Below are 26,279 nucleotides of genomic sequence, written 5' to 3'. Positions count from 1 at the left end.
TTCCTCCCTCTCCATCTTGATGTAAAACTACCATGTTTTCAGTCTTTGCATATCTCTGTCAGGATCCTGGTTCTAGTTTCAACTACCTGCCTGCTTTCTTTTGTTCCTTCTGTATTTCTGCCATTATGGTTCCGTCCTTATTTTCTTCCAAGGGGCTCCCATGCCAGAGTGCATAGTACTGGGTAGGCAAGAACACACAGGTGTCAGCGATCATGGATATGCAGCTGAACCACTTCAAATTTTTGTCTGGAGTCATAGCAACCTCTGGAAGCTTCAGGTGCAGGAAAAGCCCAGTTCAGTTTCTGTAGATCCAGGACAAACCTTAACTGCTTCAAGAGAATAATGAATGCTCAGTCTGGTTAACAGAGGCATGGACAGGAGATGGTGCATACTGATTTCATCTTCAGCTGTCAAACTCTAGTGAATCTTTAGAAAACCACAGTTTATATAGACTCAGTAAAGACTTGTAACTAGGCCAAATTTGGTAATATTTTCATAGGGATGGGAAAATATATCCCTGATATGAGGGCAGTTTACTGCCAATTTAAAATCTCTGCTGTAGCTTATGAAGGCATTGGAGCTTTTCAAAAGAGCTGAACAAGACATACTTTTCCTTAATTTCATTATCTGAATTGGCTTGGTTTTGCTCCCTAGAACTTCCAAACATGTTAAACCTGCAGCAGATACCCAGTCTGGAAAATAGATCAAAGCTGGAAGTTTTGCAAGGTTGGTCTGCCTATACAAATAACGTTGTGTAACTGGGATGCCAATATGAATGTGGAGAAGGCCAGACTACTTACTCGGAAGCTGGCTTGAGTTGGGCTTGAAGACAGTATAGTGTTTTCTTTTTTTTTTTTCCCTTGTAATTACAAAGAAAAATTTTGAAATCTTGCGTAATTGCGTATTCATGCTTGCAGGCATCTTAGAATGATCATGTTACTGAACAAAAGAGAAAAATAACTAAGGAATGGTGTAGCTTCTTACTGTGCTGATCTTATCCCTCCCTCCCATCCTTTCCCCCCAAAATAGTACAAATAGAAAGCATGGTGAGAGAGGTACCTAGCATCAGCACAGATAAGGAAAAGTTCTCTCTCAGAAATTTCTAAACAGATGAAGACTCAGCCTGAAGGAGGACAGGGTATGAAGTCATTCTGTATGTGGAGCAGGTGAATAGAGAATGATTATTCACTCCCTCCCATAATTCAAGAACTAGGGTCATCCAGTGAAATTATCAGCAGGCAGATTCACAATACAAAAAGGGAGATACTTTACACCATGTATTAACATGCCGTAGAATTTATGTCCACAAGATGTGATATATTCCCAAAGCAATTAGACAAATTCATGGGGGGAAAAAAGGTCCAACAATGGATATTAAACAAAATATCCATCCTTCAGCCATGAATTCTTGAAGACGGGGAAATAAGTTTGTATATTTACCCTTTAAACCTTTCCCTAGGCAATCCCTTCAACTGGTCACCATGTAAGAGGGATTATTTGGCTGCATGGACCTTTGAATGATGCAGTACAGCTGCTTGTTAATAACTTTTACATTGTGGTTCTCACTTAAATTCTGGCTCTTAACGACAATGCCCTGTGTTGGTAAGAAATTCACTTCTAGCAGAAGCGTGCGGGAAAGGGTTGAATTGTTTAAGGTCATAAATGGAGTTTTAATTTCTACAGCAATTTTCCTTTTGCTTTGACTGTTGCCTGAAACCTGATAAGATCTCTGCCAACTATCCAAGTTTCTGTACCCTCTCCAAATCCGTTTCTTTCTAGTTGTCCATCCCCTTTCCCCTGTTCAGTAGGGTATCGTTGCAGAGATGCCCCTTTGGCATCTTTTGCCATTTGAAAATTAGGACTGTCCTGACCATTTTTGTCTGTGAGTTTAACTTGTTCTGAAATGATAGTATCTGACATGGGTATCTTCTCTCCGTGGCTGTGATCAGACTGGATAAAAAAGTCTGAGAGGTGCCCTCTCTGAGTAGAACAAGTGTGTGCGTGTATATGTATTTCAGCTAAGTTTTTTTCCTCTTCTAATTAAATGTGTGCTATTTTAAATGTAAGGGAAATCTCATTCTCTTTGTTTTGCAATTATATTTCAAGGTGCAGCAAAATCCTGTAATGTTTGTCATTTTATCTTTAGCTGTGTTTTTTGAGTATTCAGCAAGTTGCTTCATATAGACTTCCAGTGCGCAGTAACACTGGGAAAGGTATCTGATCTGTGGGAGAAAAGTGAGTAATCAGAATTCACTTTTTGTGTTAGGAATATCCAGAGGTGGTCTGAAAAGAAATGACCTTATACTAAATATAAATTACAAATATGACTGGGTAAGTCTGGCAGGTTGTAAGACTATAACACCTCCTGAGGGAACAGAACAGAGGAAATAACTTGTGAAGTTTGCGGCTCTGGGGAAGAAAAGCTTTTCCTCTGTAAAGCTTGAACGTTGTATGGGAGAAACTGTGATTTCAAATCTTTTATCCAAAGATGTTATCTGTGCCCTGGCTGAATGGGGTTCAGCAATCTTAGAGAAAGGACAGGAAATCTATTTTAGAAAACTTCAGCATGTGGAGTTTAAAAAACCCACTAGTATCTTTTCCAATGGAAGAAAACTGAATGTCAGCAACTCTTGCTGTTTTGTCATGCATCTTGTGATATCTGGCATTTTCTTAAAGCCAGAAATTTTCTTTCAATGTCATCGGCTGAAGATCTTGACAAATATTTATTTTTAGAGTAATTTTTTAGCCCTTGTACAGTTGTAGGGAAAGGCTTATAAAATCATAACTTCCAAAAAAATCTCATGCCAATGGTATGAAGAAAAAGGTGCATGTTTGTTAGATTTTTTTTTGGAGGCTTTTTATTGTCTTTTTTCTTTCTACTAATATTGTAATCTCTAGAACAGCAGCTGCATATCTCAGGTGGGGTTTGCTGTCTTGTCTTGGCTAAGGTGCTGGCTAATGGTTTTTCCTGACACCTGGGGTAGGTACTGGGAAATTGATAATGGGATATGAAGTATTCTGTGTGTTACTTTATTAGTTCATCTGAGCTCAGTAATGAGCAAAAATTATTGGTGAGTTACTCTGAGTAAAGTATCTAGGAAAGAGACCTGTACTTAACAGTTCTTTCCAGTGGTTCCCAGTGTAAAGTGTGGAAGTGGACATAGACCTCTGGCTGCAGTCTCCAGGCATTCATGGTAGGTTCATCCTCTGAGAGGAGAAAGCTCAGAAGGACTGAGGAGCCATGGAGACTTAAGGTTTTGCTTAATGTCAAAGACAGCTAGCTGGGTTTGGGTTTTCATAAAAAAATCTTAACAAAAATAAATCATTGGAATAAGAAGTCTTTCCTATATTGAGACTTTGCATTTATTTAACTTTTGCAGATTGTCCTTCAAATGTAACTTGATGTCGGTTTCAGCTTCAGTACTTGCTATATATTACCAATTTCCTTTCTTGAAGACTCCAAAGCAGCACATATTGGGATTTCTGTTACTGTCTCTGCCACTGACAATGTGTGATCACATATATGTCATGCTACTTCTTTGTGTCCTAATTTACCTCACAAGATAATGTTTAGTGTTTCCAAAATGCTATGAGATTTTTCTGACAGCCTTGAAGAAAAATATTTGTTAAATTATTACTAAAACATACCAGATGGGGAAAGATGAGAAGAGAGAAAATAGAGCAGAGTATTTCAAAACTGGGGGTGTACTATGTTCATATTTAAAACTCATTAATTTTCAAGTGCTGAATACTACCAGCCATTTTTTTAATATTGGGGAAAGTGAAAAAATCAGACATGTACTTAAATAGTTAATGTTAAGAACTTTGGGGGCATGTTCAGTTTATTTTACCTGCAGCTATGCGTGAAGTTCATCCAGTTCCATTCTGATTTGGACTGATTCTGTAACTGGTTTGGGAGCCCCAGAGAGGTCACGCTGGTTCTTTGTTGAGGAAGATAACACTAAAATGGGAGAGGCCCAGAAGTCAAGATTTCAGCTACCCGTGGCTTTAGCCCTCATTTGTCTGCTTCTCTGAGGGAGGCTGTGCAATTCTCGAAGTTAAGCGAGAGTTGCCAGTTTGAGTCTGGCATGTAGTGAAGAGCTTGAGAGAGGCTGCAGCACTGTGCTTGGACATCAAGCGGTGCCACTGCTTTTGGAGGAGCAGATGGGAGTGCTTGGGGCTTGAACACTGCACACAGGAGTAGAAATGCACCCATGTGCACACCTGTGTAGTGAGGACATTAGGGAAGGCGGGGGGGAGAAGGGGGAGCTTGGGCTGGTGGGATCCAGCAGGCACACACGTACAACCCTATTGGCAATAACAGCGTTCAGCTTTCAAGTGCGCATGGACGGAAGTCAAAATACAAAATACTGCCTGTTCCCACTTGAACCAGTTTGGTTTGAATGCACCTAGAGCAGATGTAAAAGGTCTTTACACTAGAAATGTCATTGTTAGACTGTCCAAAGCAGGACAGCACAGTGGCACGAAAATAAGGATTTGTGCAGCATGTGTTCTGAGTTACAGAGTGATGGGCAGAAACCGTAGTGTAATTGCTGCTCTGCAGAGAGCAATTGGTGCAAAGGGTCTCTTGTACTAAACGGGTGCCACTTAGGGGAGACATCAGCTTTTAATCGAGCCATCATGCTGAAATGGTAGTGGAAAAAAAATGTCTCTAGCTTATGTGCAACAAAGAAGTTAAAATAACAATCCAGATTCTTTTTTTTAATCAGTGCTAAGATTGGCTTCTGACTTCCTGTTCTCTAATGGGAAGGGATTAGGCCCTTTATGTTTTGAAAGACACTGAGCCAATTCCTGTTGCAAAATTCCAGTACTGAGATCAAATGAATGAATAAAAACAGTTAGGAAAAACTTGATTTGTCAGAAAGCCACCTTCATTAGTGCTCTCATCTCTTTTCTGTCATAGAAATTGTTTTTAAGTTATAATTGCATCTCACTGACAAAAGCTTCTGGCTACATATGTAAAGATTTATAAAATACTGCCTTTCTGTAAGCTGGTATAATCTGTGCCAGAAAATAGAAACCCAGCCTCTGCATGCAGAGAGCTCCTCCTCCAGAGTTCAGTTTCAGTGACTATTGGTTAGTGCTGCTGAGCTTTAAATATGTTCTGCAGTACAGGGTTTACTAGGCTTCGATGCATGATCTTGAAAGGCAAGAAAAAAAATCTTCCTTCAGAAATGTTTTACATGACATTGCCCTGTGCAGAGTTAAAGCGAATTAGTTACAGAAAAGATGTTGGCTGGCGCCAGTGAAATAAGCGGTGAATGTCTCTTCACCCTCCCCTTTTCTTATGTTCCTTTTGGCTGTTCCTGTAAGGAATGCAGCGAGCGGTGGCTGCTGCTCGCACTATTGATTTAAGCATTTGCATGTTACACATTGCAGCTCTGTGCTGGCCTGTCTTCTGGGGCAATATAGGATGTCTTCAGTTGTATCAGATTTTCTGTTTGTACTTGCATTTGTCTTCCGTGTGAGGCTCTGTGCCACTATATCCGTTGTTAAACAGGATTGTATGTGCTCATTGTTACAAAACAATGCGCGTAAAATACTTGTGGTTCACAATCCCAGCGGTTCAGGGTTCCTATTCATAAACCTGTGCTGTGCTGCTGCCGATTCTTAAAAAAACAAAAGCAATAAAATAAGAAAAGCTGAAACTTGGCTGTTGTATCTCTAGCATGACTGCCCAAAGGCCAGCAGAGCAGCGGTGTGAAAGGTGCTGTGGGGTCCCTTTCTCAGCAGAATTACTTGTCTGGATTTTTCTCACAACATCCCAGTTTCTTTGTTACAGGTGTGCCGTTTATGCATCTGGTGTTAAGAGAAATTAACCACATTTTCCAAAATACTAGAATTCTCTTACTAAAAAAGGATGACCATTTTCCCTGTTTCAGGGTTTATTTGGTTATACTGTTTTTCTCAGTTTATGCTCTACCAGCTACATTTTAAATTCTAGCTGAGATGCAGAAACATACTGCAGATGAGATGATGTTAGGGTTAAACATTTCAAATGGATTGTAATACGTTGAGAAATTATGTTCTTGCCAGCCATAGTTGTGGTGAGCTTGTTGGGAACTTTGTTTTACCATATTTCTGTGGATTATTGTCTCCACAGCATGGTATGTTCCTCCACTTAGTTCTGTAACCATGTAATACATACTTTTGTAATGGTGTCTCAACAGAGGAATGTCTGTAGAAACTGTGGTCTTGGTGTGACAAAAGCAAAAATTTCTGTGTTTATTTTGTTCCTATTTTTAGTTCTGCACAAAAAAAAATGTTGACCTTTAAAATGATACTCTGTTTACAAACATTTTACTTAACCCAACGAAAATATAGTAGGGGCTAGGTGGCTTAACTGAGATTGGGGTGCTAAATCTTGAAGCACATGACTGACAGTATTTCCAGACGCAAACTGCTTTCTGGGTAAACACGCCAGACAAATGGGCAAAAGGAAACACATGCACCCGTTTGCTGATGGGTATTGGAGGCATACAGAAGTAAAATGACTTTATTATGGCTGTACCATAATTCTACAGTATGGCCTGGCACTACATTGAAGTGTCCGCAGAACCCTGAGTAGAAACTCTCTCTGCATGAAACTTGTTTGAACTATTGTAACGCTTCAGCTTGCCACCTGAAGTCTTTTTCTAAAGGCTTAAAAAAGAACGGGTGAACAAAGAATCCAATTTATAACTGGATAAACTGGTACAAGACCCAAGAAGATAATAATGAGCTAGTAAAAAGTTTAAATAGAACAATCCTCACTCTAGATACTCCACACAGAGTAATTTCTATGTTAAAATTTGGATGAAGTTGGCATGAGGGAATTTTGGAAAGGAATTTTTATTCTGATTTGACTTTTATGATATAGAACATGTTGCAGCTTGTGGATTTTCACAGTATCCTAAAGTGGTACTCAAACAGGAGCAACTCTCGTATGAATCACATTTATTGTAAATAAAGTTGACTTTTTTCTGGAAGTACATTTATAGATTAAGAGGAATGAAATATGAAGGCTGTCTGGAAAATAAAGATCTTCAGCCTGTATATATACTTTCAAATAAAGTTAACCATAAGTATGTGTATAGCTATCAAGTCATATGCAAAGTGATCCACGAAATGGTGGTGTTTGTGAACTCAGGCTGAATCTAAGTGTTTTACCAACTAATTTCCAGTGCCTCTGCCTTTTCTGCGTGGGACTGTTGCATATGGAAGTCTCTGGGGGTTTGTACTGGCCTTCTCTGTGACTCATTTTCATCATGACTGCTCTTGTCTTGATGGCTGTTTATGCTTCCTCCACTTTTTTAAAGAGTTGCATGTCATCTAGGAGCATGTGTAACTGTTAAATGCATTTAGTATAAATACCTGTATTACAGGGCAATTATGAGAAAAAAGGAGTAACTGGAAGTCAAATAGTGAAGTGGGTGCCAAGCTCTTGTGGATCTTTTGTTGGTATGTTGAAGTAAAGTGAAACCAGAGTTTCATTTTCTTGCATGTGCCGGGCTATTAATGGACAGTTTAGCTGCTGCTTCTGCAGTGCAGAGGGACCCTAGAGAAGAGGCAGTGAAGGCAACTGGGGTTGCAGATCACTGCAGCTGTCTTAACGCAAGCTGTTCTCTCTTTGAGCTTTCAGTTTAACATATGCAGGCTGCCACAGTAGTTCTTGAAGTAGCTCTTAAGTGAGTAGCTGTGCAAGGGGTAATCTTGGTCCAGTATACTTCTGAAAATAGGAACTTGAATGTTGTAACAGGAGAAACACACATCTTTGTTTCCTAGCATCAAAACTGTCTCATCTGAATAAGCAACTTCACAGTAGTCTTCAAAATTATGAAAGATGTTAATAAAATCTGTGCAACTTTTTTTTTAGTACAGAGAAAGCTACTCACAAAATGAATTCAAATCTCAGGAAAAGGGCAGTAAGGCAAGAACTGAGGACAGTAATACTTAAACATATGGGTTTCATTAATGTGAGAATGAGTGAAGTGTTGGAAATGCTAAGTGAATTCAAGAAACACCTGGGCTCCTTTGTGGAAAGGAAAGTTCTGGTGAAAGAAGATCTGGGGTGGAAGTAAAAAGGCGTGAGTTTTAAGTACGAAGGATCTGGGACCAGTCGAGGTTTTTTTCACTATAAAGAATGCCTTGTGTTCAAGTATTTCGTGGCATGAATATATCCTGCTAGTGTCCTTTTGTCAGGCTATGTCGCACACAACTGAAATTTGTTTACTTTGGTTACAACCACAGTAATTTTTTTTTTACTATTTCCAGTCATCGGGAATAGGATCCCAGCAGCTAATAAAGTTTTACCAAAATCAAATCATGATAGGTAATGTTGGGAATGCATCCAAAGAAAGGTGACATCCAGAGAAATTTCACTATGCTCTGGTTTTATGAAGGGAAAAATGTGTTCTATGGACTAGTAATAGGAAATGGATGAGAGAGATCTTCAGCCAGAAGTCACAATTTCAAGTTTCATGTGCTGGCTTTATCATTACAGCTGGGGCATATATTGGAGCCAGTGTTTGTGCATAGTTACTGTGCAGTGACTTGTGTGAAAAAGTTTTGTCCAGCTTCCAGTGGACAGGTTTCTACCACATGTGCTTCTTTCCCTGACAGCTTCTGTAAAGAAACTTGCCTTGGAATTTGCCCATCTAGATCAGGACCTGCTGCTTGGTGTATCTGGCACACTAATGGTAGACGTCACGCGCCAAAGTGGTCCATTGGATGGTTCTTTATGATCACCCGTTTAAACCATGACACTTGTTTAAAAGCACAAATGCAGATCTGGTGAATTTTTTAATTTTTTTTTTTTTCCTTGGCAACAGCTAAGCAGAACTTCATGGCACATAGCTTCAGAAATATTTATTCACTGGTGACCTGATGCCATAGCAAATTCCTTTTCACTTGCACTACTGAAATGCTTAAGTGCTCTTTAGGATTATTACCAAGAAGCACACTGAATATCAAACGAAATACCATTTTGGCCAAAACTAAAAGAAAGCTTACCATCATGTCTTGGCATTCTCTAAGTCACAGGCCCAACTTTTGGGGCAAAATGTTGATCACCTTTAGTTTTCAATGGAGTAAGAAGTTAGAATTTTTTTTTTTTTTTTAAAGCTAATTTTTGAAAAAACCCCACCAAACCCTAGTTTAAAAGTTGCGCGTTTCGCAAAGTGGAGAATGATTCCATCTGCTGGTAGCCACCCCCTCCTGGCTGGGCCATTTTCTGTGCGTGATGTAATGGTGGTGTTGCAGGAAAGGTGCTTTGCTGTGCAGGAGCCTCTAGGAGCCGTAGCGACCAGCGCTTTGTCCAGAGCCTCCGCAGAGTCGCGCACACCCATGCACACGCGCGTGCTTGGTTCCCTACGTGCTTGGTCTACCAGCATATTGCCCTTCCCCCACTGCTCTTACCAAGTGTTTCTCCCTGAGGCACATTTCTTGCTGTCTGGAGGACCAAACATGCACAGGCAATTTCTTTTTTCTTTAAGATTTCCTAGTGTAGCTATGGTAAGGCAGCAATGGCTAAAAAGACTATTTTACATAGGTTCTTCTGTTTTGAGTAGAGACGTAGAATGAGTGTGTGTACGTGTTTAAAAAAACCAAAACCCCCCAAAAACCCCACAAACCAAAACCCCACAGTTTATGGCTAAGTGAGGCCGGGTTTCTCCTATTTCTTTTTTTGAAGTGTCTTTACTCAGCAGTCACATTTTTTTCTTGTGGTAAAAAAAATGCAACATGAGCAGATGGCAAGTATTAACACATGAAATGCAGTGCCTGCTTGGAGTTGGTTTAACTGTGCTCCAGGTTTCTGTCGCTGGCTCTCAGTTAGTTCAGTACTGTTTACAAGTTAATGAATTTGTTCCACTTGAAATATTTGATGGTATGTGCTGAGGTTCAGTGGTAAAGGGATCCTTTAGGAGTAATCGAGGAAAGCATGAGGTTTCTAGACACTGAGCTTGTGGGGGTTTTTCCTTTGACTGATTTTAGCATTTTTGCTATTAATATGAAACTGAAAAGAGAGGCAAAAGGAACAGTAGTAGATAACAATACGCAGCCTTTTCTCTGGTGTTGTGACACCGCTTTAAGCGTTGCAGCGATACCATACTTTATAGCAGCTCCATATATGAACCGTGTAGTTTGCAGTTTCATTTCTATTGAATGTTCCTAACCTTAGACAAGGATTTGAAAAACAAACAAAGTTTTATGTAGCAATCGGGAAACACTTTCATATTTCTATGTGGTCTGCTTCCATGCTTGCTTTGGAAGTATGAGTGCAAACTTTTAAATAGGCTGCTATATATAAATTAGCCCACATCTGGCAGCAAAACTGCCCAGAATAGGGTGAACAAATTCAGTGTATTTTCAGTTCATGCATAAGACTCCTTGCTACAACACCACATGCTATCTGCCTAATAACATCTGAAACTAAGCCAGCCCCGAGGAATGTATTCACAGTAAGAAACAAATACCGGTTGCTGGTAACTGAGCATCATACACATGTAGTATTTTACACGGTAAATTTCTCCCTGCATAGAATGCTCCGTTTGTCAAAACTACCTAAACCTGCAAACCAGTATTCCTTGTCAGGCAACCTGTAAGCATGAGTGAACAGAAAGAGTTAATGTATTTTACTGTTTGAGCAATTGGTGCCATAATAGCATGTTTTAAAGGTTTAGTTGACATTTCTGGCATTTGTTTTTGAGTTTTCTAAAATTGTAGATTTTAGTTTTGTTAGGGCCTTTGTAAAATATGTTACTCACTTTAATAACAGTTTATTCAAACAGGACTGAAGGTCAAGTTCCTGTTTGGAAAGGGTACCATACTTGGTTCACCTTTGACTTGAAATGTGAGATCATAACTGCCAGATAAGACCAAACTAATTGCTGTGAATATGCATGAGTGTGTCTTTAATACCTAAAACCTGACAGTGATTTACTGTATCCTCTAGGAAGGCTTCTCTCCCAAGGAAACAGTGCTTAGCGAAGTCCTGCTGAGATCGGTCTGTGAGCACAGCAGCCGCGCAGCTGGCTTGACACGAGGCCGCAGGATTTTAACTACCCGGGAGATGGTCTGGTTAACCCCCTGCCTGTCCTGGTCTGTGCTCCTGCGGCACGCGGCTCACGCAGGAAGGAGACTTGTTAACCCACGCGTTTTATTGGGCTTTATGGGTGTGTGACATCATTGGCAGCCAATCAGAAAGTGCTTTAGGGCAGAGTTTAAAAGCTATTTCATAATATATTTATATTCAGTGCAGATATTTTTGGGCTTCAGCAGCATTCATTTTGTTGCAGAGTCCATGTGTCGATATGGCTTTGGAAAAAAAAAGGTATGAAAATAGCATGTTTGCCCTTGTTTTTTTGTAATTCAGCTGGATGGTGAAAAGTTATAGAAAGCGTAGCTGGTGTGCTGCAAAACAGTTATTACGGAAATGATTTTCTTCCTCCAGCAGCAGTAATGCTACGAGCCAATCTTGGGCGATTGTTGCGTGCTCCCTGCTAGGCTGCTCCTGCTTAAATAGCCAGACCTGCAAATATTTCCCAAGCTGCTCTGGTTTGCCAAGAACAAAAATGCAAGGCAGTCTGCAGAAAATGTGTGCATGTGTGCCAGCCAGTCACCCCGGCAGCTGGGCTTGGCTCTGCTGGAGTCACCCTGGCCACTCGGCTCGCTCCTCCAGGCTGGGCTTGGCTGGGCTCGGTTTGGCTGGACTGGGCTCCCCCGGCCTGTTCTCCAGCCCTTGTGCAGCACCTGTGCCCTGGTGTGCAAGGCGCCGTGCCTTGCCTTGGTGTAGTCCCACACAGACTTTTATTCTCTGTTAGTTGACACAACTTTACCTATTGAAGGAGAAGCATTCCCTGATAGTGTCTCTTCCAGAAAAGTCTGGTTAGTCCATGCAAACCCCCACTATTCCTGCTTAAGTCTCTCATTTCCAGAGTGCCCCCTTTAGCAGGACCATATGGGATTGTAAAACCAAACTAATACCATAATTTCCCAACCGTAACAACGGTTTTGTTGTTACTAAGGCAAAACTGTATTTCTTTTTATAGAAAAAAGAAATGGAGGCTTGTATCAGTGGTGGGACTACTATTATTTTTATTTTGGGCTGTTTCTCCTCCCACTTAAGCACTGTGGCTGTGCTCATGTCAGATTGCTAGAAGTCGCTATTCACATCTGTTCCATGACAGGCCTGCAAAGCGTACAAGTGCAGTGCTGACTTCTTCATCCTGTTGGGATCCCAGAGATTTTCTGCTCCTGAGCAAAACACTTGGAAAGAAGTCTTTCAGATGCTAGCTGTATCTCTAGGATGCTGTTCAGTGATCACAAATGATTTAGAAAATGAGGCATACAATGAGATGAGAAAGCTTTTTGACATAGTTATTTTGAGATCACAGAAGTGAATGCCAACTGCAGAGCGCCACAGACAGACCTTGCAACATTGAGAGGCTGAGTGGAAGAACTTGGTCAAAATGATGTGTCAAGAAATGTAAGGTGATGCAGACGGGGGTGATGCGAGTGAGCCTTTCATGTATGGTATTGGTCTCTGAACTAGCGTTTTTCACTAAAGAAAGAGATTGTGAAGTAATCAAGATGGCCTCATGAAAACAAACCTTCAGCTCACAGGTCAGTAGCAGGCAAGAAAGAAAATTGAATGTTAGGAATTACTAGGAAAAGTACAAAGAAAGAAAATAAAAACCTTCTTGTGCCACTCAAATCTGTGGCTTCATCTTTAATAGTGACTGAAGTTCTGGTGCTATTGCAGCAGAACTAGAAAAGGCATCTGAAACAGAAGTTTGGAACCACATCCCTCTGGGAAACAGCTAAGCAAACCATGGTCTTAATCTTCTCTTTTCCACACTGAAGAAGAATGCACTAGAGTTCTTTGAAATCTAAAATTGCATGAGGTAGTAAGTAGAAATTATTATCAAGAAATAGTCTCAAAATTAACTAAAGGAATTTTTTTATGCAATATATCACTGAAGTTTGGAACTCAGTTGCAGTTGTAAAAGAAAGAAGATTTATGTATCTTAAATTTGGTCGAAGTCATTTAGCAAAGTTACCTTTCTATTTCTAGGAATCCATATGCTGCAAATTCCTATAGATTAGGAGAGTATTCAAGGCAGGAGCCCTGCATACTTGTCCTGTTTTTATACTGTAAGCATCAGCTGTTGGTCTCAGCTGGAGACAAGTTACTAAGCTTTGATTTAACAGTGTAGGCACACTTGCTATTCTTGTATTTGTGGACAGATTTCTTCTTGTACTACTGTAGAACAGCATCACAGCCGCTGACTAGAGGTTGACATACAAGCCAAACCTCATTGATCTTTATTTCCTGCTGTATTACTCTTGGAAAACAAGTGTAATTTTCCATCTCCTATGACTTGTGTGTGTCAGTCTCCCTGTTTGTCTGAATGCCTTCCCAATGAGCATTAGAATATTGTATATTTTGCCTGTTTTACCACATTTCTAGTATCTGCTGGATTGTCCAAGGTGCTGTGTGCTTTCAGTTCCCATTGCCTTACATGGAAAGAATGGTAATATAAATATGGACATACAGTAGGACTAGGACCTATCTGTTTTAATACTTTTCCTTTATGAATACTTTTTCTAGCACTGTTTCCCTATTAGGAATGTTGAGTTTGCCTAACTGTGAAGTCATCAGGAATGCTATGACTATGATGTAACTGTGGATAAGGGAGAGCAGTTGATATCCTATACCTTGTCTTTAGGAAGTCTTTTGATACAGACACCCACAGCATCCTTGTATCCAAGTTGGGATTTATGATCTAGATGGGTTGACTACTAGATAGGTGAAAATACTGATTAGATCGTTAGACTCAAAGGGTAGTTGTTAATGGTTTGTACTCTACCTGGATGCTAGTTACAGGTGTAGTTTGTCAGACATTTGCCTAATATCTTTATCGATGACCTGGAGGAGGAGACAGAATGCCCTCTCCTCAAGTTTGTGGACGGCAGTGAGCTAAGGGGTGTGTTCCAGAGCAGGGCTGCCTTTCTTAGGACATCAGCTGGCCAGAGGCATGTGCTCAGTGAATCTTTTAACTCAACAAGGACAAGCACTAAGTCCTGCACCTGGGATGGACTACCACCCTGCTATGGTACAAGCTGGGGATTGACTGAGTGGAGAGCAGCTCTGCTGAAAATGTCCCAGGGATCTTTTTAGATGATAGGCTAAGCATGATAGGTTAGCAGTGTGCATTGATGAAGGCTAACAGGTGATTGGGCAGTATCAACAGAAACATGACCAGTAAATTGAGGGAGGTGATTATTTTTTTTAACCGGGCGTTCCTTAAACTTTATCTGGAATACCACATCTAATTTGGGGGGCCGCAGTGCAAGAAAGATGTTGATGAACTTGATTGAGCGCAGGGGAGGGCCATCAAGATGCTTGGGCTGGACAACATGATCAATGAAGAGAGGCCGAGACAGCTGAGTTTGTTCAGCCTGAAGAAGAGAAAACTTACTGGGACATAATAGCATCCTTCCAGTGTGCTTAAGAAGTTTCCAAGAAGATGAAGCTGTGCTCTTTAGTGAGGTGCACAACAGGTGAAGGGGAGACAGCCTCATCCGTTCCTTCAGTGCTGCTGGACCTAGTGTAATAAAATAGGTGAGTTTATGTATGAAGTTTCATACTGGGCCATTTTCCCCATTTTAAAGATAATAGAACTAAAGTACAGAAACAGTAAAGGCTCTTGTTAGGAGTCGCTCAGACTACATCCAAATACCTTTCTAGTATGAGCTTGAGCTCAGTTTTGTCTCCCATCCATACTGCCTGATTGCTTGTTCATAGTCGCAGACAAGGAGTTGGGAGGTTGTTTTGTAGATGATGATATTGAAACAGCAAGCCAGCTTGGGAAGCAGGCTCTTTCCTTGACTTGTCCACTACTGTTGACTCAGAGTGAATCATTTACCAAGTTAAGGAAAGGAGTGTGAACTCCTCGTTCTTCATCGTGTCTCTTTGGTCAATCTGGTTTTTTATTAGCCTAATCTGATTCCCATTATAATTACAGACTCCTTCCTGAATATAATGCTGCCTCATGCTTCTGAGGGATGGTATTATTTTTGCTTACTTTTGTCTGTGATACTATTCCAGAAAGTGAAAGCAGTTTGAGTTGTTCCTTGGAGACCTCAGCTGCTGTTCCATGTGCAAGAGGCTCCAAATGTTTAAACATCTTAGATGAGAAAATGTGTTGGTATGAACTGATTTGCAAAGGGACCTATAATTTGAGGCTATTGCTATTCTGGTATTGTATGTGCTTGCCTCAGACACTGCATTAATAAAGAAAAAGAAAAAACTGTTCATAAAAGTCTAGGACTGACAGCTTTGGAGTCTGCTGTTTATGCATTAACTCATTGTTTCAGACAGACTGAAAGCCAGGGTGAGATGCCTAGTTAGACTCCCTAGCCGTTCACTTTAGCACCTTTGTGGAAAAAGCTATCTAATGTCTGCTTTGAAGGTCTGTGGGTACAACTCGGTCCCCTAGGAACTGTACTGAGTCTGTCAGCAAGTGATACGTTAGTGAGTAATGAATAAATTCATTTTGAGTATTGGACATGAGTAGCAGACATAGCAGCAGGCTTGGACTTTGCACATTTTGCTTGGAGTGCCACTGGATAATGTGAATGCAGCACTGCATTTTTTTAATTTATAATTTAACTCGTGCAAGAAGGCAGAAAACCTACTTAACCAAAATCTACCTAACTCTAATACCACATGGGGATTCCCCAGCAGTTGGGGAATGGAATAAATAGCGCAGAAATGCTGAGTTTAAAGCTTAAGGTTAACATGATTAAGACCCCAGGCAGAGTTCAAGTAATTTATTGCCTCTGTGCCTCTGTTGCAATCACTGAGTAATAAAAGTTAGAACTTTTGGAGGTCATCGGGTCCAACTCCCTACTGCAAGCAGGGCTAACTGAAGTTAGACTGGGCTACCCAGAGTCTGATCCAATCAAATTTTGAACATCTCCAAGCAGGGAGATCTTACAGCCTCTCTGGGCACCTGTTCAGTCTTTGACCACATCATCGTGTAGATTATTTTTCTTTATGTCTGATTGGTATTCCTTTTTCCGCAACTTACGTCCATTGCCTGTAGGGGTTTTTTTGCTAAGCAGCTCTGAGTTGAGTCCAGCTCTGTTTTCTCTATAAGCAGCTCTGTCTTCACTCGTTAGATAGTTGAAGACATCAACTGAATTGCACTTCTCTTCTTCAGGCTGAAGAAACCAGCTGTCTCAACCTCTCCTCATGACGTATGTGCTCCTGCCCCCAAGCATCTTGATTTTCCTCTGCTGGACTTGCTCCAAGTTTATCAGTCCAGTAAATCCTTCATGAACTGGGGAGCCCAAAACCAGGCACAGTACTCCAGAGTCAGTCTCGTGCCAAAATAGAGGGAAAGGATCACATTCCTCAGTCTGTTGGTTGTGCTTGTCCTGATACCAGTCTGCTGTTAGATTTCATCACTGCCACAGCGCTCTGCTGATTCCGATTCAGCTTCTTGTCTCTGAGGAGGACTACCAGTACTTTTTCTGCAAAGCTGCTTTCGAGGCTGCTGTTAATTAGGTTGGCTAACCATTGTTTGCCCTTATTCGATCTATGCTGGCTCTTTTTAATCACCTCCTTTTCTTTGAAGTGCTGGAAATGGATTCCAAAAGGATTTGCTGCATGTTTTCTTTGGGACTGAGGTTAGGTTGAACATCCTGTAGATCCCTGTATCTTCCTCCTCGGCCTTCTTCAAGATAAGTATGACATTTGGCTTTTATCCAGTCATCAAGAACCTCCTCTGATTGCCCTGACCTTTAAGATGACTGACAGCAGCCTCACAATGATGTGAACCAGCAACTTTAGCATCCTCAAATACATCCATCTGGTCCCATGGGTTTTGCTGGGGGGGTTTTCTGCCTTTTTCTTTTTTTTTTTTTTTTTTTTTAAATCGGCTCACTGCAATAGTCCCTGTTTGGATGTGTTCCTGTCTTATGCATTTCCTTAGATTGTGCCACTAGCCAGGGACCTGGGAATTCTGGGAGCAGACCTTGCAGTAAAAACCATTGCAAAGAATGCATAGAGTTATCTTACTAGTAAAATGAGAATACTTGTGTTAGAAGGATATTGTGAAGGTCACATGGCCACTTTGTGCCCTTTGTGCTTCTGCAGGTAGAAATGCTAGGTATTATTGTTATTATTTATCATGGTTTGTCTCATTCTTTCTTTCACTCCTATTCCCTTTTGGCTTTCCTGAGGATTAACACATGAGGAGCAGCCCCAAATACATTACTGCTTCTTGTTCAGAAATGAATTGAGAGACAGAGTGCTGAAGGCAGGGCAGTCTGCCTTAGGAAGCCTTGGGCTGTCAGACCAATCACGAATGGCAACAACAAAACAAATCCAGACTTTCCTTTTTAAAGGACATGTTCCTTCTGGCAAGAGTGTATCGGGAAAATGGCTATATTAGTCAGAAACTAGATTCATCACTGGAGAGTAGAAAGCCTGGTGGATAACATGCCTAAGCACAAAATCTTAGACTATACGCTTAGAGAGAACACATCTTGCAGTGAGATTCTTCAAAGCTGTCACATCTCCTCTGCATCCCACACTCCCTTGGCAGGAGAAGAGCTGCTGCATCCTTGTGTTTCCGTCTCCTTACCAAACAGCTAATGAACTGTACTTTCCCATGGCTTTGGCAAGATTATTGATTTGTGCAGTGATCATTATTGCAGCTGTTGAATAGATCTTTGCTGAAGAGATTGAGAGGGGAAAAAAGGTGATGTTGGTTTGTGTTGGTTTTTTTTTTTTCTCCTGTGCTTTTTCTAAATTCTCTTGACTTTATCCCGTTACTGTTTATGGAATAAAAATAGCTGCTTGATTGTTTTTACATGTGTTCATGGTACTGTACTTCACAAAGGGAAGCCTGATTTATCCTTCCCTTGAAGAGATTCTAGTCATAAGTGAAAGGTTGTTGTTAATGACTAATCTCAGCCAAGAGGATATGTATGATGCTTTCTGGAGCTTGCATGGAATTGGCCTTGCTCTGAAGTGCTTACACAGAGTATTTAGAACAACAGGAAGAAAAAGCTTATGATTTATGATTGAGATGACAACATGATCATGCTAAGAAGGATGAGGTGCGTGCCTTCTGAGTTACAAAGCAAACAGGTGAGGGAATGAAGTAAATTCCAATAGGTAAATTTCCTATTTCTGTTGTTTATTATTTACCTCATAAGCTGTTTAAGAATGAAACCTGCCCAGTCAGTCTGTGAACTATTTATTGTGCTTTTGAGACCATAAATAATAATAGAAAGTGATCCAATTGCCTTATGTTTAGAAACAGCATGCCTCAAAGTTTATATTGTCCTCTAATTAGAAGACTAGTAACGGACCACCACAGGAAGAACTTCCCCCCCCCCCCCCCAATCTGTCAGTCAATCAGAGATAAGAAAATTGTTTCAGGAGTCAATAATCATCTGCAAAGCCTCCACAGAAACCCCACAGACTTGAAGGAAAAGGGGAAGGTAAGGTGGTCTTCAAACAGAATTCTGTAAAGAGTGAATTTTCAGAGGTTGTAACTGGAAATTTTTGTGAGTGCTGTGGGTGTCCAGCTCAGCTGAGTCCAGCTCATGGTAGGCACAGGTATCAGCATCAGAAAAGACACTTGTATTTCCTCAGGAAGAAAATTCTGCAGCTTGTGCTTCTCATCCAGTCACATTCTAGGCTTAAAGAATGATAGATAGATAGATAGATTTCTTTACATTGCTGAGATAGATAGATAGATAGATTTCTTTACATATGCTGGGCATGCGAAGTCAAAAATGGAATCCAACTCTTGCAAGTCATACTGAGTAAAATATATACACCATGGGAGATAAGCAAAATCTTGGCTCCGAAGCTTGTACTCTGAAAATTGGAGTGGTTTGACATTCCTCTGTTTGCCTTAGGACAGAAGCCACTCCTGTCCTGGAGAGGAGAACTTACACCCATACTCTGGCTTGTGCAATTAATAGTTTTGGCACCTTAGTACAAACCTACCTTCATCAGGGATTTAAGGTAGTGTGCCAGACTGAACTAGGATGGCCCTGATGTGGCGACACACTTCCTTCTGCTGACTGAGAGAAAAATAACCTCTGGGGAGGAATGGGGAGGACAGCTGTAGGCGGCGAAGTTTGAAACCAGTGCCGCAGGCTCTGCTACAATTCCCCTGTCAGTCCTGATTTAAGTCTGGGCTCTGCCATGACTTGCTGCCTGTTGGTTTCCCAAGGTGTAGTAGTGTTTGCCTAGTTTGCAAGGCTATTGTTAGGATTAATCTTCAATCTTCAGTCTATTTCAAAGTTGCTAATTAAAAGGTGATTCCTTGATGCTGGCTAAACAACTTTGAGAAACTTTAAGAAGCTTCTGCAAAGTTCTATTAGCTGAGGATAAGCCTTAACACCGGTTTTATGCTGCTTGTTTCTTCCCCTTTGTGTGGATGACATGCTGTGTTACAGCTTCACTGGCACATTCACCCAGCACATGCTGTCGAAGAGATGAGTTTTGTTTGTCTTGGCACCGCAGGATCAGTAGCTGATGCATGACGAACATTTTGGTTCTTTAATTCATATTTTTCCCAAAAGTGTGTCTCGAGTCCACTAGCGCTGGGCTGGCAGCAATCCAAAAGAAGGCTGGTTGGAAAAGTCAGTCGATAGGTTTTTAAGAAGTAAGTTTTTAATGTTGAACTTTAAATCTATTTTTGTAGAAATTTATATGTAAAATTATATTCAAAATTAGGATTGAGAAGAATCCAAATTTTCATTTTTGAAATTTTGCCAGAAAAAAGGGAGAATGCTTGGGTTTGGAGCTGCCGAAGAAACGTGTTCCAGTTTTTGCCCTCTTTTGATTTCCAGTCTAGGTATTGATATTAATACCTGTGAAAATGACCAAATCTGAAAAATAATTATTGCCAAATAGCCAAGAATCCCCTTTTATCTTTCATAGCAGAGTTGAAATTGCTGATGCAGGTTTGTGTAGAGAAGTGCTCCTTGAGCTGCTCCATTTTCTTTGGGTGTCCGCAGTGGTGCTGATCCACTCCAGAAAGCTTGGCGGTCTTTCACAGTAAACTAACAGGAGCAAATATGTTTATTGGTGTCAAGGGAAAGGTGTATTAGTGTTGCGCCAGGTGGTAGGCAGCAAATGTAAAATAAATGGATTCAGGAGCTGTGGAAACATGAACAGTACTTAAAGCAAAGTCATCACTGCAGTCCAGCAGCATGGACAAAATATTTTATTATCGCTCCTTTCTCTGCTTTGAAGCTGCAGAATTGATCAGGAGCTCAGTTCAGAGAGATACTGCCGCAGTACAGTTATTGTAAATACATCTAAGTTGAACTGCCAAGGCTTTAAATTTGGTAGCCTTAAAGGAGACTCTTTTTTGTGGTGGATCTGGAATGATTGCTGTCCGAGTAAGACCAAAGGTTCAAGTTACCAGTTAAGTTTCCAGGGACACAGCATGTGGAAAGTTAACTTCTTTTCCCTATGTGAAATAATCTCTCTCCTCCTTTTCTCAGGTAATCCACTCTTTTCTCTGTGGAAATAGCTCAGTGTTTTAGCTGTAATGGTCAGGCACGCTGCAATTAGCTGGATAAATACACTGTTGGAATAGGGTCCGAAATCCTTGTAATGATGCCAAACCTTTCTGCTGGGGCTCATGGTGGCTGGACCGGTGCCTCTGCCCCCCAGAGACTATACCTCCTGCGCTGGCCTGGCTGCTCCCCAGAGGTAGTTATTGCATGTGTAGGCAGGCGAAGTGCTGCCTGCTCCTCTGCTCTTTGGCAAGGAGAATAGCCAGGGACCGGCGGATGACTTGCCTGGCTGGGCTCGTGGTTCCCCAGGGGTAGATGCCTTGCGTCTGCGTTATAAAGCAATGCCAGAGTGGATTTCTGGACCATCGTGTAGATACCTGGATAGAAGGGAAATGCTTTGTGTCTGCATCAGCAGTGCTTAGAGCACTTGCCTTACGTGTAATGTCGCTGTACGGGCTGAGTTAAGTCTGGCTATGAAAATGAAACTGAGCAAGCAGGCACATTCAGTCCAGCATTTATTTTTCTTCAACAGAAGGTATAATCTAACTGTCTGTGAATTAAGCTGTTTCCTGGCTGTGATACAACCTGTAAGTGACCACCTTTTGACCTGGCTTTGCTCTTCTGATGCTGGGTTGCAGTTGTCAGAGTAACCACTATGCTCTTAAATGGGTCATCTTCTTACTGCTCCTGTCTATTTAGCTTTATCAGCTGGGGACCTGGCTTTTAGGGGCTTCAAACTATTTCTCAAGGGGTGATTTTAGTGCCTTAGATATTATGTCACACAACTTGTCTCCCTGGATAACTTGGCTGCCTGTTAAAATGCAACTGACTGAAGTCTCTAAAGCTGCCACCAGAAGTTTTAATCTTTCAGGCATGATTCTACATGCCATTTCTTTTATTTGCCTGCAAGTGCAGAGTTGTAATGCATACTTTATTTTTCAAAAACTCTCTCAAATGTTCTAATCTTTTCATTTTACTATTTGATCTAGCTTCATCTAAACATGTTATACTGCCTTCCAAATGCTAAATTCCTCTATGATTCCTTTAATCTTTGTTTCCTCAGTTTATTCACTCATTGTTGGATCTTTAAATTAATTAATAGTTCCCAAGTTTGGGACAAAGACTACAGGGGTATATGGCATCTCAACAGAGATCTGTTTCCAGCTCGTGTTTTTCAGGTACGACATAAACTTGCTATGCTATGCTTGGCTGTCTCAAGCCTGACCTAAGAGATAAGTTAAGAGGAGAAATAAGGATTTATGTATTTACACCGAACAGGTGCCATAGGTGCTCACAGAGGCTGATGAAATGGCAGAACCTTGTCTAAGGCCTTTATAGCCTGGGTTAGACATAAACACAGTTTAGTCTTATGGCCACTTGGCTGTCAGCAAGCTACTGCTGTAGTCGGTGCCACTAGTGGTTGTATGGTATGGTATGGTATGGTATGGTATGGTATGGTATGGATGTGTTGTGGTTTGACCCTGCCGGCAACCAAGCCCCACGCGGCCGCTCGCTCAGTGTCCCTGCAGCAGGATGGGGGAGAGAACCGGAAGGGTAAAAGTGAGAAAACTGGTGGGTTGAGATAAAGACAGTTTAACAGGTAAAGCAAAAGCCACGCACGCGAGCAAAGCAAACCAAGGGATTCATTCCCACTTCCCATGGCAGGCAGGCGTTCAGCCATCCCAGGAAAGCAGGGCTCCATCACACGTAACGGTGACTTGGGAAGACAAACGCCATCACTCCGAACGTCCCCCCTTCCTCCTCCTTCCCCAGCTTTATGCGCTGAGCGTGACTCCGTATGGTACGGGATGTCCCTTGGGGCATGGGGGTCAGCTCTCCCGGCCGTGTCCCCTCCAACTCCTTGTGCACCCCCAGCTACTCGCTGGTGGGGGGTGTGAGGAGCAGAAAGGCCTTGACTGTGTGTAAGCACCGCTCAGCAGGAACGAAAACATCCCTGTGGTATCAGCACCGTTTCCAGCACAAATCCAAAGCACAGCCCCGTACCGGCTACTGGGAAGAAAATTAACTCTACCCCAGCCAAACCTGGGACAGTTGCCATCCTAATGAGAGCACCTACTTTCTAAGGGCCGTAATCTGGTCTTTATTAGATTGTGGCAGACATGACTCAAGTGATCTAGAGGTGAAAAGCTATTTGTTACTACTTAAACGTTTCTCTTTTGATGACTTTAATAGGCTTTGGAATTCCAAGCCATTTCCTCCCCCACTCCATAGCAGGCAACCATATCACTTTTCCTTTAAGTGTCACAGCAGCCCAACCACAAAGGAATTATTTCATCTTCAGTCTGTGTGATGTGCGCAGCACAGATTCCTCATGCCCTTGTCTTTTAACCCTGTGTGGCATCTGTGCCGTTGTGAAAGCAAGCTGTTCTCAGACCCCTTCCTCATAAAACGCTCTCAAGCCGCACGGGTTGGTATCTTTGCCTCGCAGGTACTATTGATTCAGCAGCTGTCCTTTAAGGTAATGAAGACTGAAGTAGTGCCTTTAGCATAAGCTGGTAACAAGAGCGTTCCTGGATGAAAGTTTGGTGTGGGTAGATGTAAAACAGGAGGCATTGCTTTTGTAAGTATTTCTGGCACAGTTAGAGGAAGTCACGCAAAAGAATTACCTGCGTCAAGAGGGTATATAGAAATCATAGTACCTGCAGGGTGGAAGGGACTAAGTATATCTATGAATCATAATACCTGTAGTACAATGTAAGTAATAAGGTATTATTAATAAGGTATTATTCATCAAAGCAGCAGATTACTATTGCAGGGATTTAAAAAAAAAAAAAGTAAATTCTCACTGCAATCATGACATCAGCTATTTGGAGGAACTCTGGATAGTAAGTGCTAAGAATAAGCAGTTCTAAAATAACTGGTTACAAATCAGAGTGGGATAGTGGTTTCATGAGCTGTGGGAAATCACGAGTCCCCTTTCAAAGCTGGTTTGAGAGGCTCGTGTCCTTAGTGCAGTTTGACTGCTCTGCTCAGGGGTTTCTGCAAACGGATTGTCACCCAGCCCGTTGGGTTTCATTACTCATTCGGAACACTATTCCTGCCTTGTCTTCTCCTGCTATCACCACTGGCAATATTGCCCTAGAAATGAAGGACAGGTTATTTTGCTTTGAAAATTGGAGTGATTTTTAACTTTTCTGTCTCTCTAATTTTATGGAAAATACAGAAAATATTAGTATTCCACTGTGAATTGTTACAGCTAGCTATTTTACAGCTGCCTTGGTTAGGGTTTTTTCTCCCTTCTATTTTGCAGAGGTGAACCTGGTCACTAGTATTCTTACATGATCAATTCAGATTCTTCATCTGGTCATACTCAGTGGCTGTGACTGTTGGTTTTCAATCTTAGATGAAAAAAACTTACCTTTGACATTTAAAAAAATGTAGTATTCTGCCCATTCAAAGGAGCCCATCTCCCTTTGGTTTGGGTCTGCACATAAAAACTTGAAAACCACACGCATCTGTTGACAATTATCACTAAAAGTATGTTTCTTCCCCATAGCAAAGTTTGTATATTCGAATCGCAAGTGCCCTTCTCTGAGAACATGGTATTGATCCCCGAGATGTGAAATCTAAAGTTTGTCAGCAGAAGCCCCCTCCATCCTGCCTGTTCTGACAGTGTCAGCACAGCAACGCAGCTTCGGTGGCCAGTCCCTAGCTCGTAGTATAAATGGATACTTACTTCTTAAGTTGTGCCTAGATGTATATGGAGAGCCAGTACGTATTCCAAAGAATTAGCAGTGGATACTATCAAGAAATGTTTGTAATCAGATGCACAGCTTGAAGCACATGAATGAGAATTAAATACAAATACATGTGAGGTTTACACCTAAATAGCAAGCTATTCTCCAGAAGTATGTGAAGTTTAGAGCCTGAAGACCATTAGCTTCATGGGAAAGACAGGCTCTTCATTTTCCATTGAGACTGATTTTAGCTAGGGGTTTGAATTGTTGCACTACAGAAAAATGATTTTATCTCCTCGATTCATGATTAATCAATTATTTCAATTCTTAAAACCCCCAGAAGCAAAACCAAATTCTTTTCTATATATTTCTTCTGTAGTCAGTATTTTCCAGTGTTACTAATTCATTTGCGTTTTTCTGTGCTTTACAACTGATTTCCCCTGTGTTGTACTCTATTTTTATCTCTTTGCTATTATCCAAGATGATTGCAAAGTCTGCAGAATCAGGTGTGAACATAAAAAACTTTACATTTTCCGCATTGTTTACAGAGCCAATTACCTTCTGTTGGAAAGTAACTTCAGTTCCTCTCCCTGCCCCGTCTCTTTCACGTGGTCAACTCCTTGACGTGTAATTTCCTGTCCTTTAACAAGATTAATTTCTGTCCTGTTCTTCTTTCAGAGACATCCTCTATCAGCAGCATGCTCCCGAGACCTGCCAAAACTCTACCGAACTGAAGACTTTTTTCCTATGAACTATGTAGGTACAAAGTATCAAAGTAATTAGTTTTCGACTAGCAAAAGGTTTTTAGGAAAGGCTGCCTGAGTTTATGATTCATATTTTATGACATTTGGCTAGCATCTCTAAGGGAAGCTAAAAATTTCTGATCGTATGGTAGCTATACGGAGGCTGGAACATTTATTCTAAGATTTGATCACAGTAGTTTGCACTTAATCGATAAGCTTCCGAAACCAATGAAGAAAATGTACAAAACCTCACTTTGTTTACCTTCATTTTCATACTTAAAATGATCAGAAGGTTGATGCTGTAGTATAGCATGTTAAAACCGGTAAGTAATGCGCTAATACTGCCAGCTTCACAAATGTTCAGATTTCACAAGAGAACATGAGATCAATGTCAGAATTTTAACATTCAGTAAACTGCACGTGGCTGAAGCTTCCAGCACTTTATTTCAAACCAGGAGTAGGGTTCTAAAAGCTGTTGTGTAACATAACTTGAATGGTGTAAATAAACTTTCTGCAAAGCCATTACAGACCTTTGGATGTGCAATTTTGTAATGAAGGTGCTATGTGACCAGGACCAGGAAGAGCAGAGTTCAGCTCCCCACCTGGAGGATTTTTTTTTTCCTTTTTGTTTTGTTTGACTGCAAAATAGGTCTAGGAAAAGAAAAACTGCTCAGTTCTTTGAATAAGGAACAAGGTTTTATGACTTTTCAGATGATTGGCTTTGCATACAGTACAATATGGAGAAATAGAAATAAATGCTCTTGTTTTAAAAATACCTTTGGAAAAACTCAGGATGGAAGACCCAATGCAAATTCTGTAAAGGGGAAAAAAAAAGCTTATGGTGAAAGTAAAGCTACATGGCTTTGAGTAACCATGGAGACCAATGCTTTTCTGATGCAGAAATAAATGAACTCAACCTTTTCATATTTATTAGTGGGACTGATGATGGAAGATAAAGTTGAATTAAAATATAAAGCAATAGAAGACAGACCTAGTCAACGTTTCCGCCCCTGCAGTGCAGGTTACTGTAACGGATTATTATGAACAAGCTGGTATTATAGAGAGGCAAATTAGTTACGAAAGGAACAAAACACTCCTGGTTATACCACCCTGTTTATCCAAATATCAGCTTCTTTATTAAGAGAAATGAAGAGACAGTACACACAACACATTCCTGAATTCTTTTGGCTCTGATAAAAATGGAAATAAACTTGTTTTAATACCATAGCAGTGTATGAAATATATGTACTACAAAATGGTAAACTGATTACTGTAA

General features: G+C 41.0%; 1 protein-coding gene across 2 annotated transcripts in view; it reads left to right on the top strand.

The window, feature by feature from the left end:
- The window catches only part of BCAS4 (breast carcinoma amplified sequence 4), a 58,351-nt gene that overhangs the window by 17,702 nt on the left and 14,370 nt on the right, over positions 1 to 26,279 (top strand). For both annotated transcript variants that reach the window (XM_054845600.1, XM_054845599.1), the window contains exon 4: positions 24,939 to 25,016. In XM_054845600.1, the coding sequence (XP_054701575.1) occupies positions 24,939 to 25,016 (78 nt within the window). The remainder of the gene's footprint in view (positions 1 to 24,938; positions 25,017 to 26,279) is intronic.

Source organism: Grus americana, chromosome 17 (assembly GCF_028858705.1).
Source record: "Grus americana isolate bGruAme1 chromosome 17, bGruAme1.mat, whole genome shotgun sequence".
In the NCBI taxonomy this organism is placed as follows: Eukaryota; Metazoa; Chordata; class Aves; order Gruiformes; family Gruidae; genus Grus; species Grus americana.
Note: the sequence above shows the minus strand (reverse complement) of the source record. Positions and strands in the feature narration are given on the sequence as shown.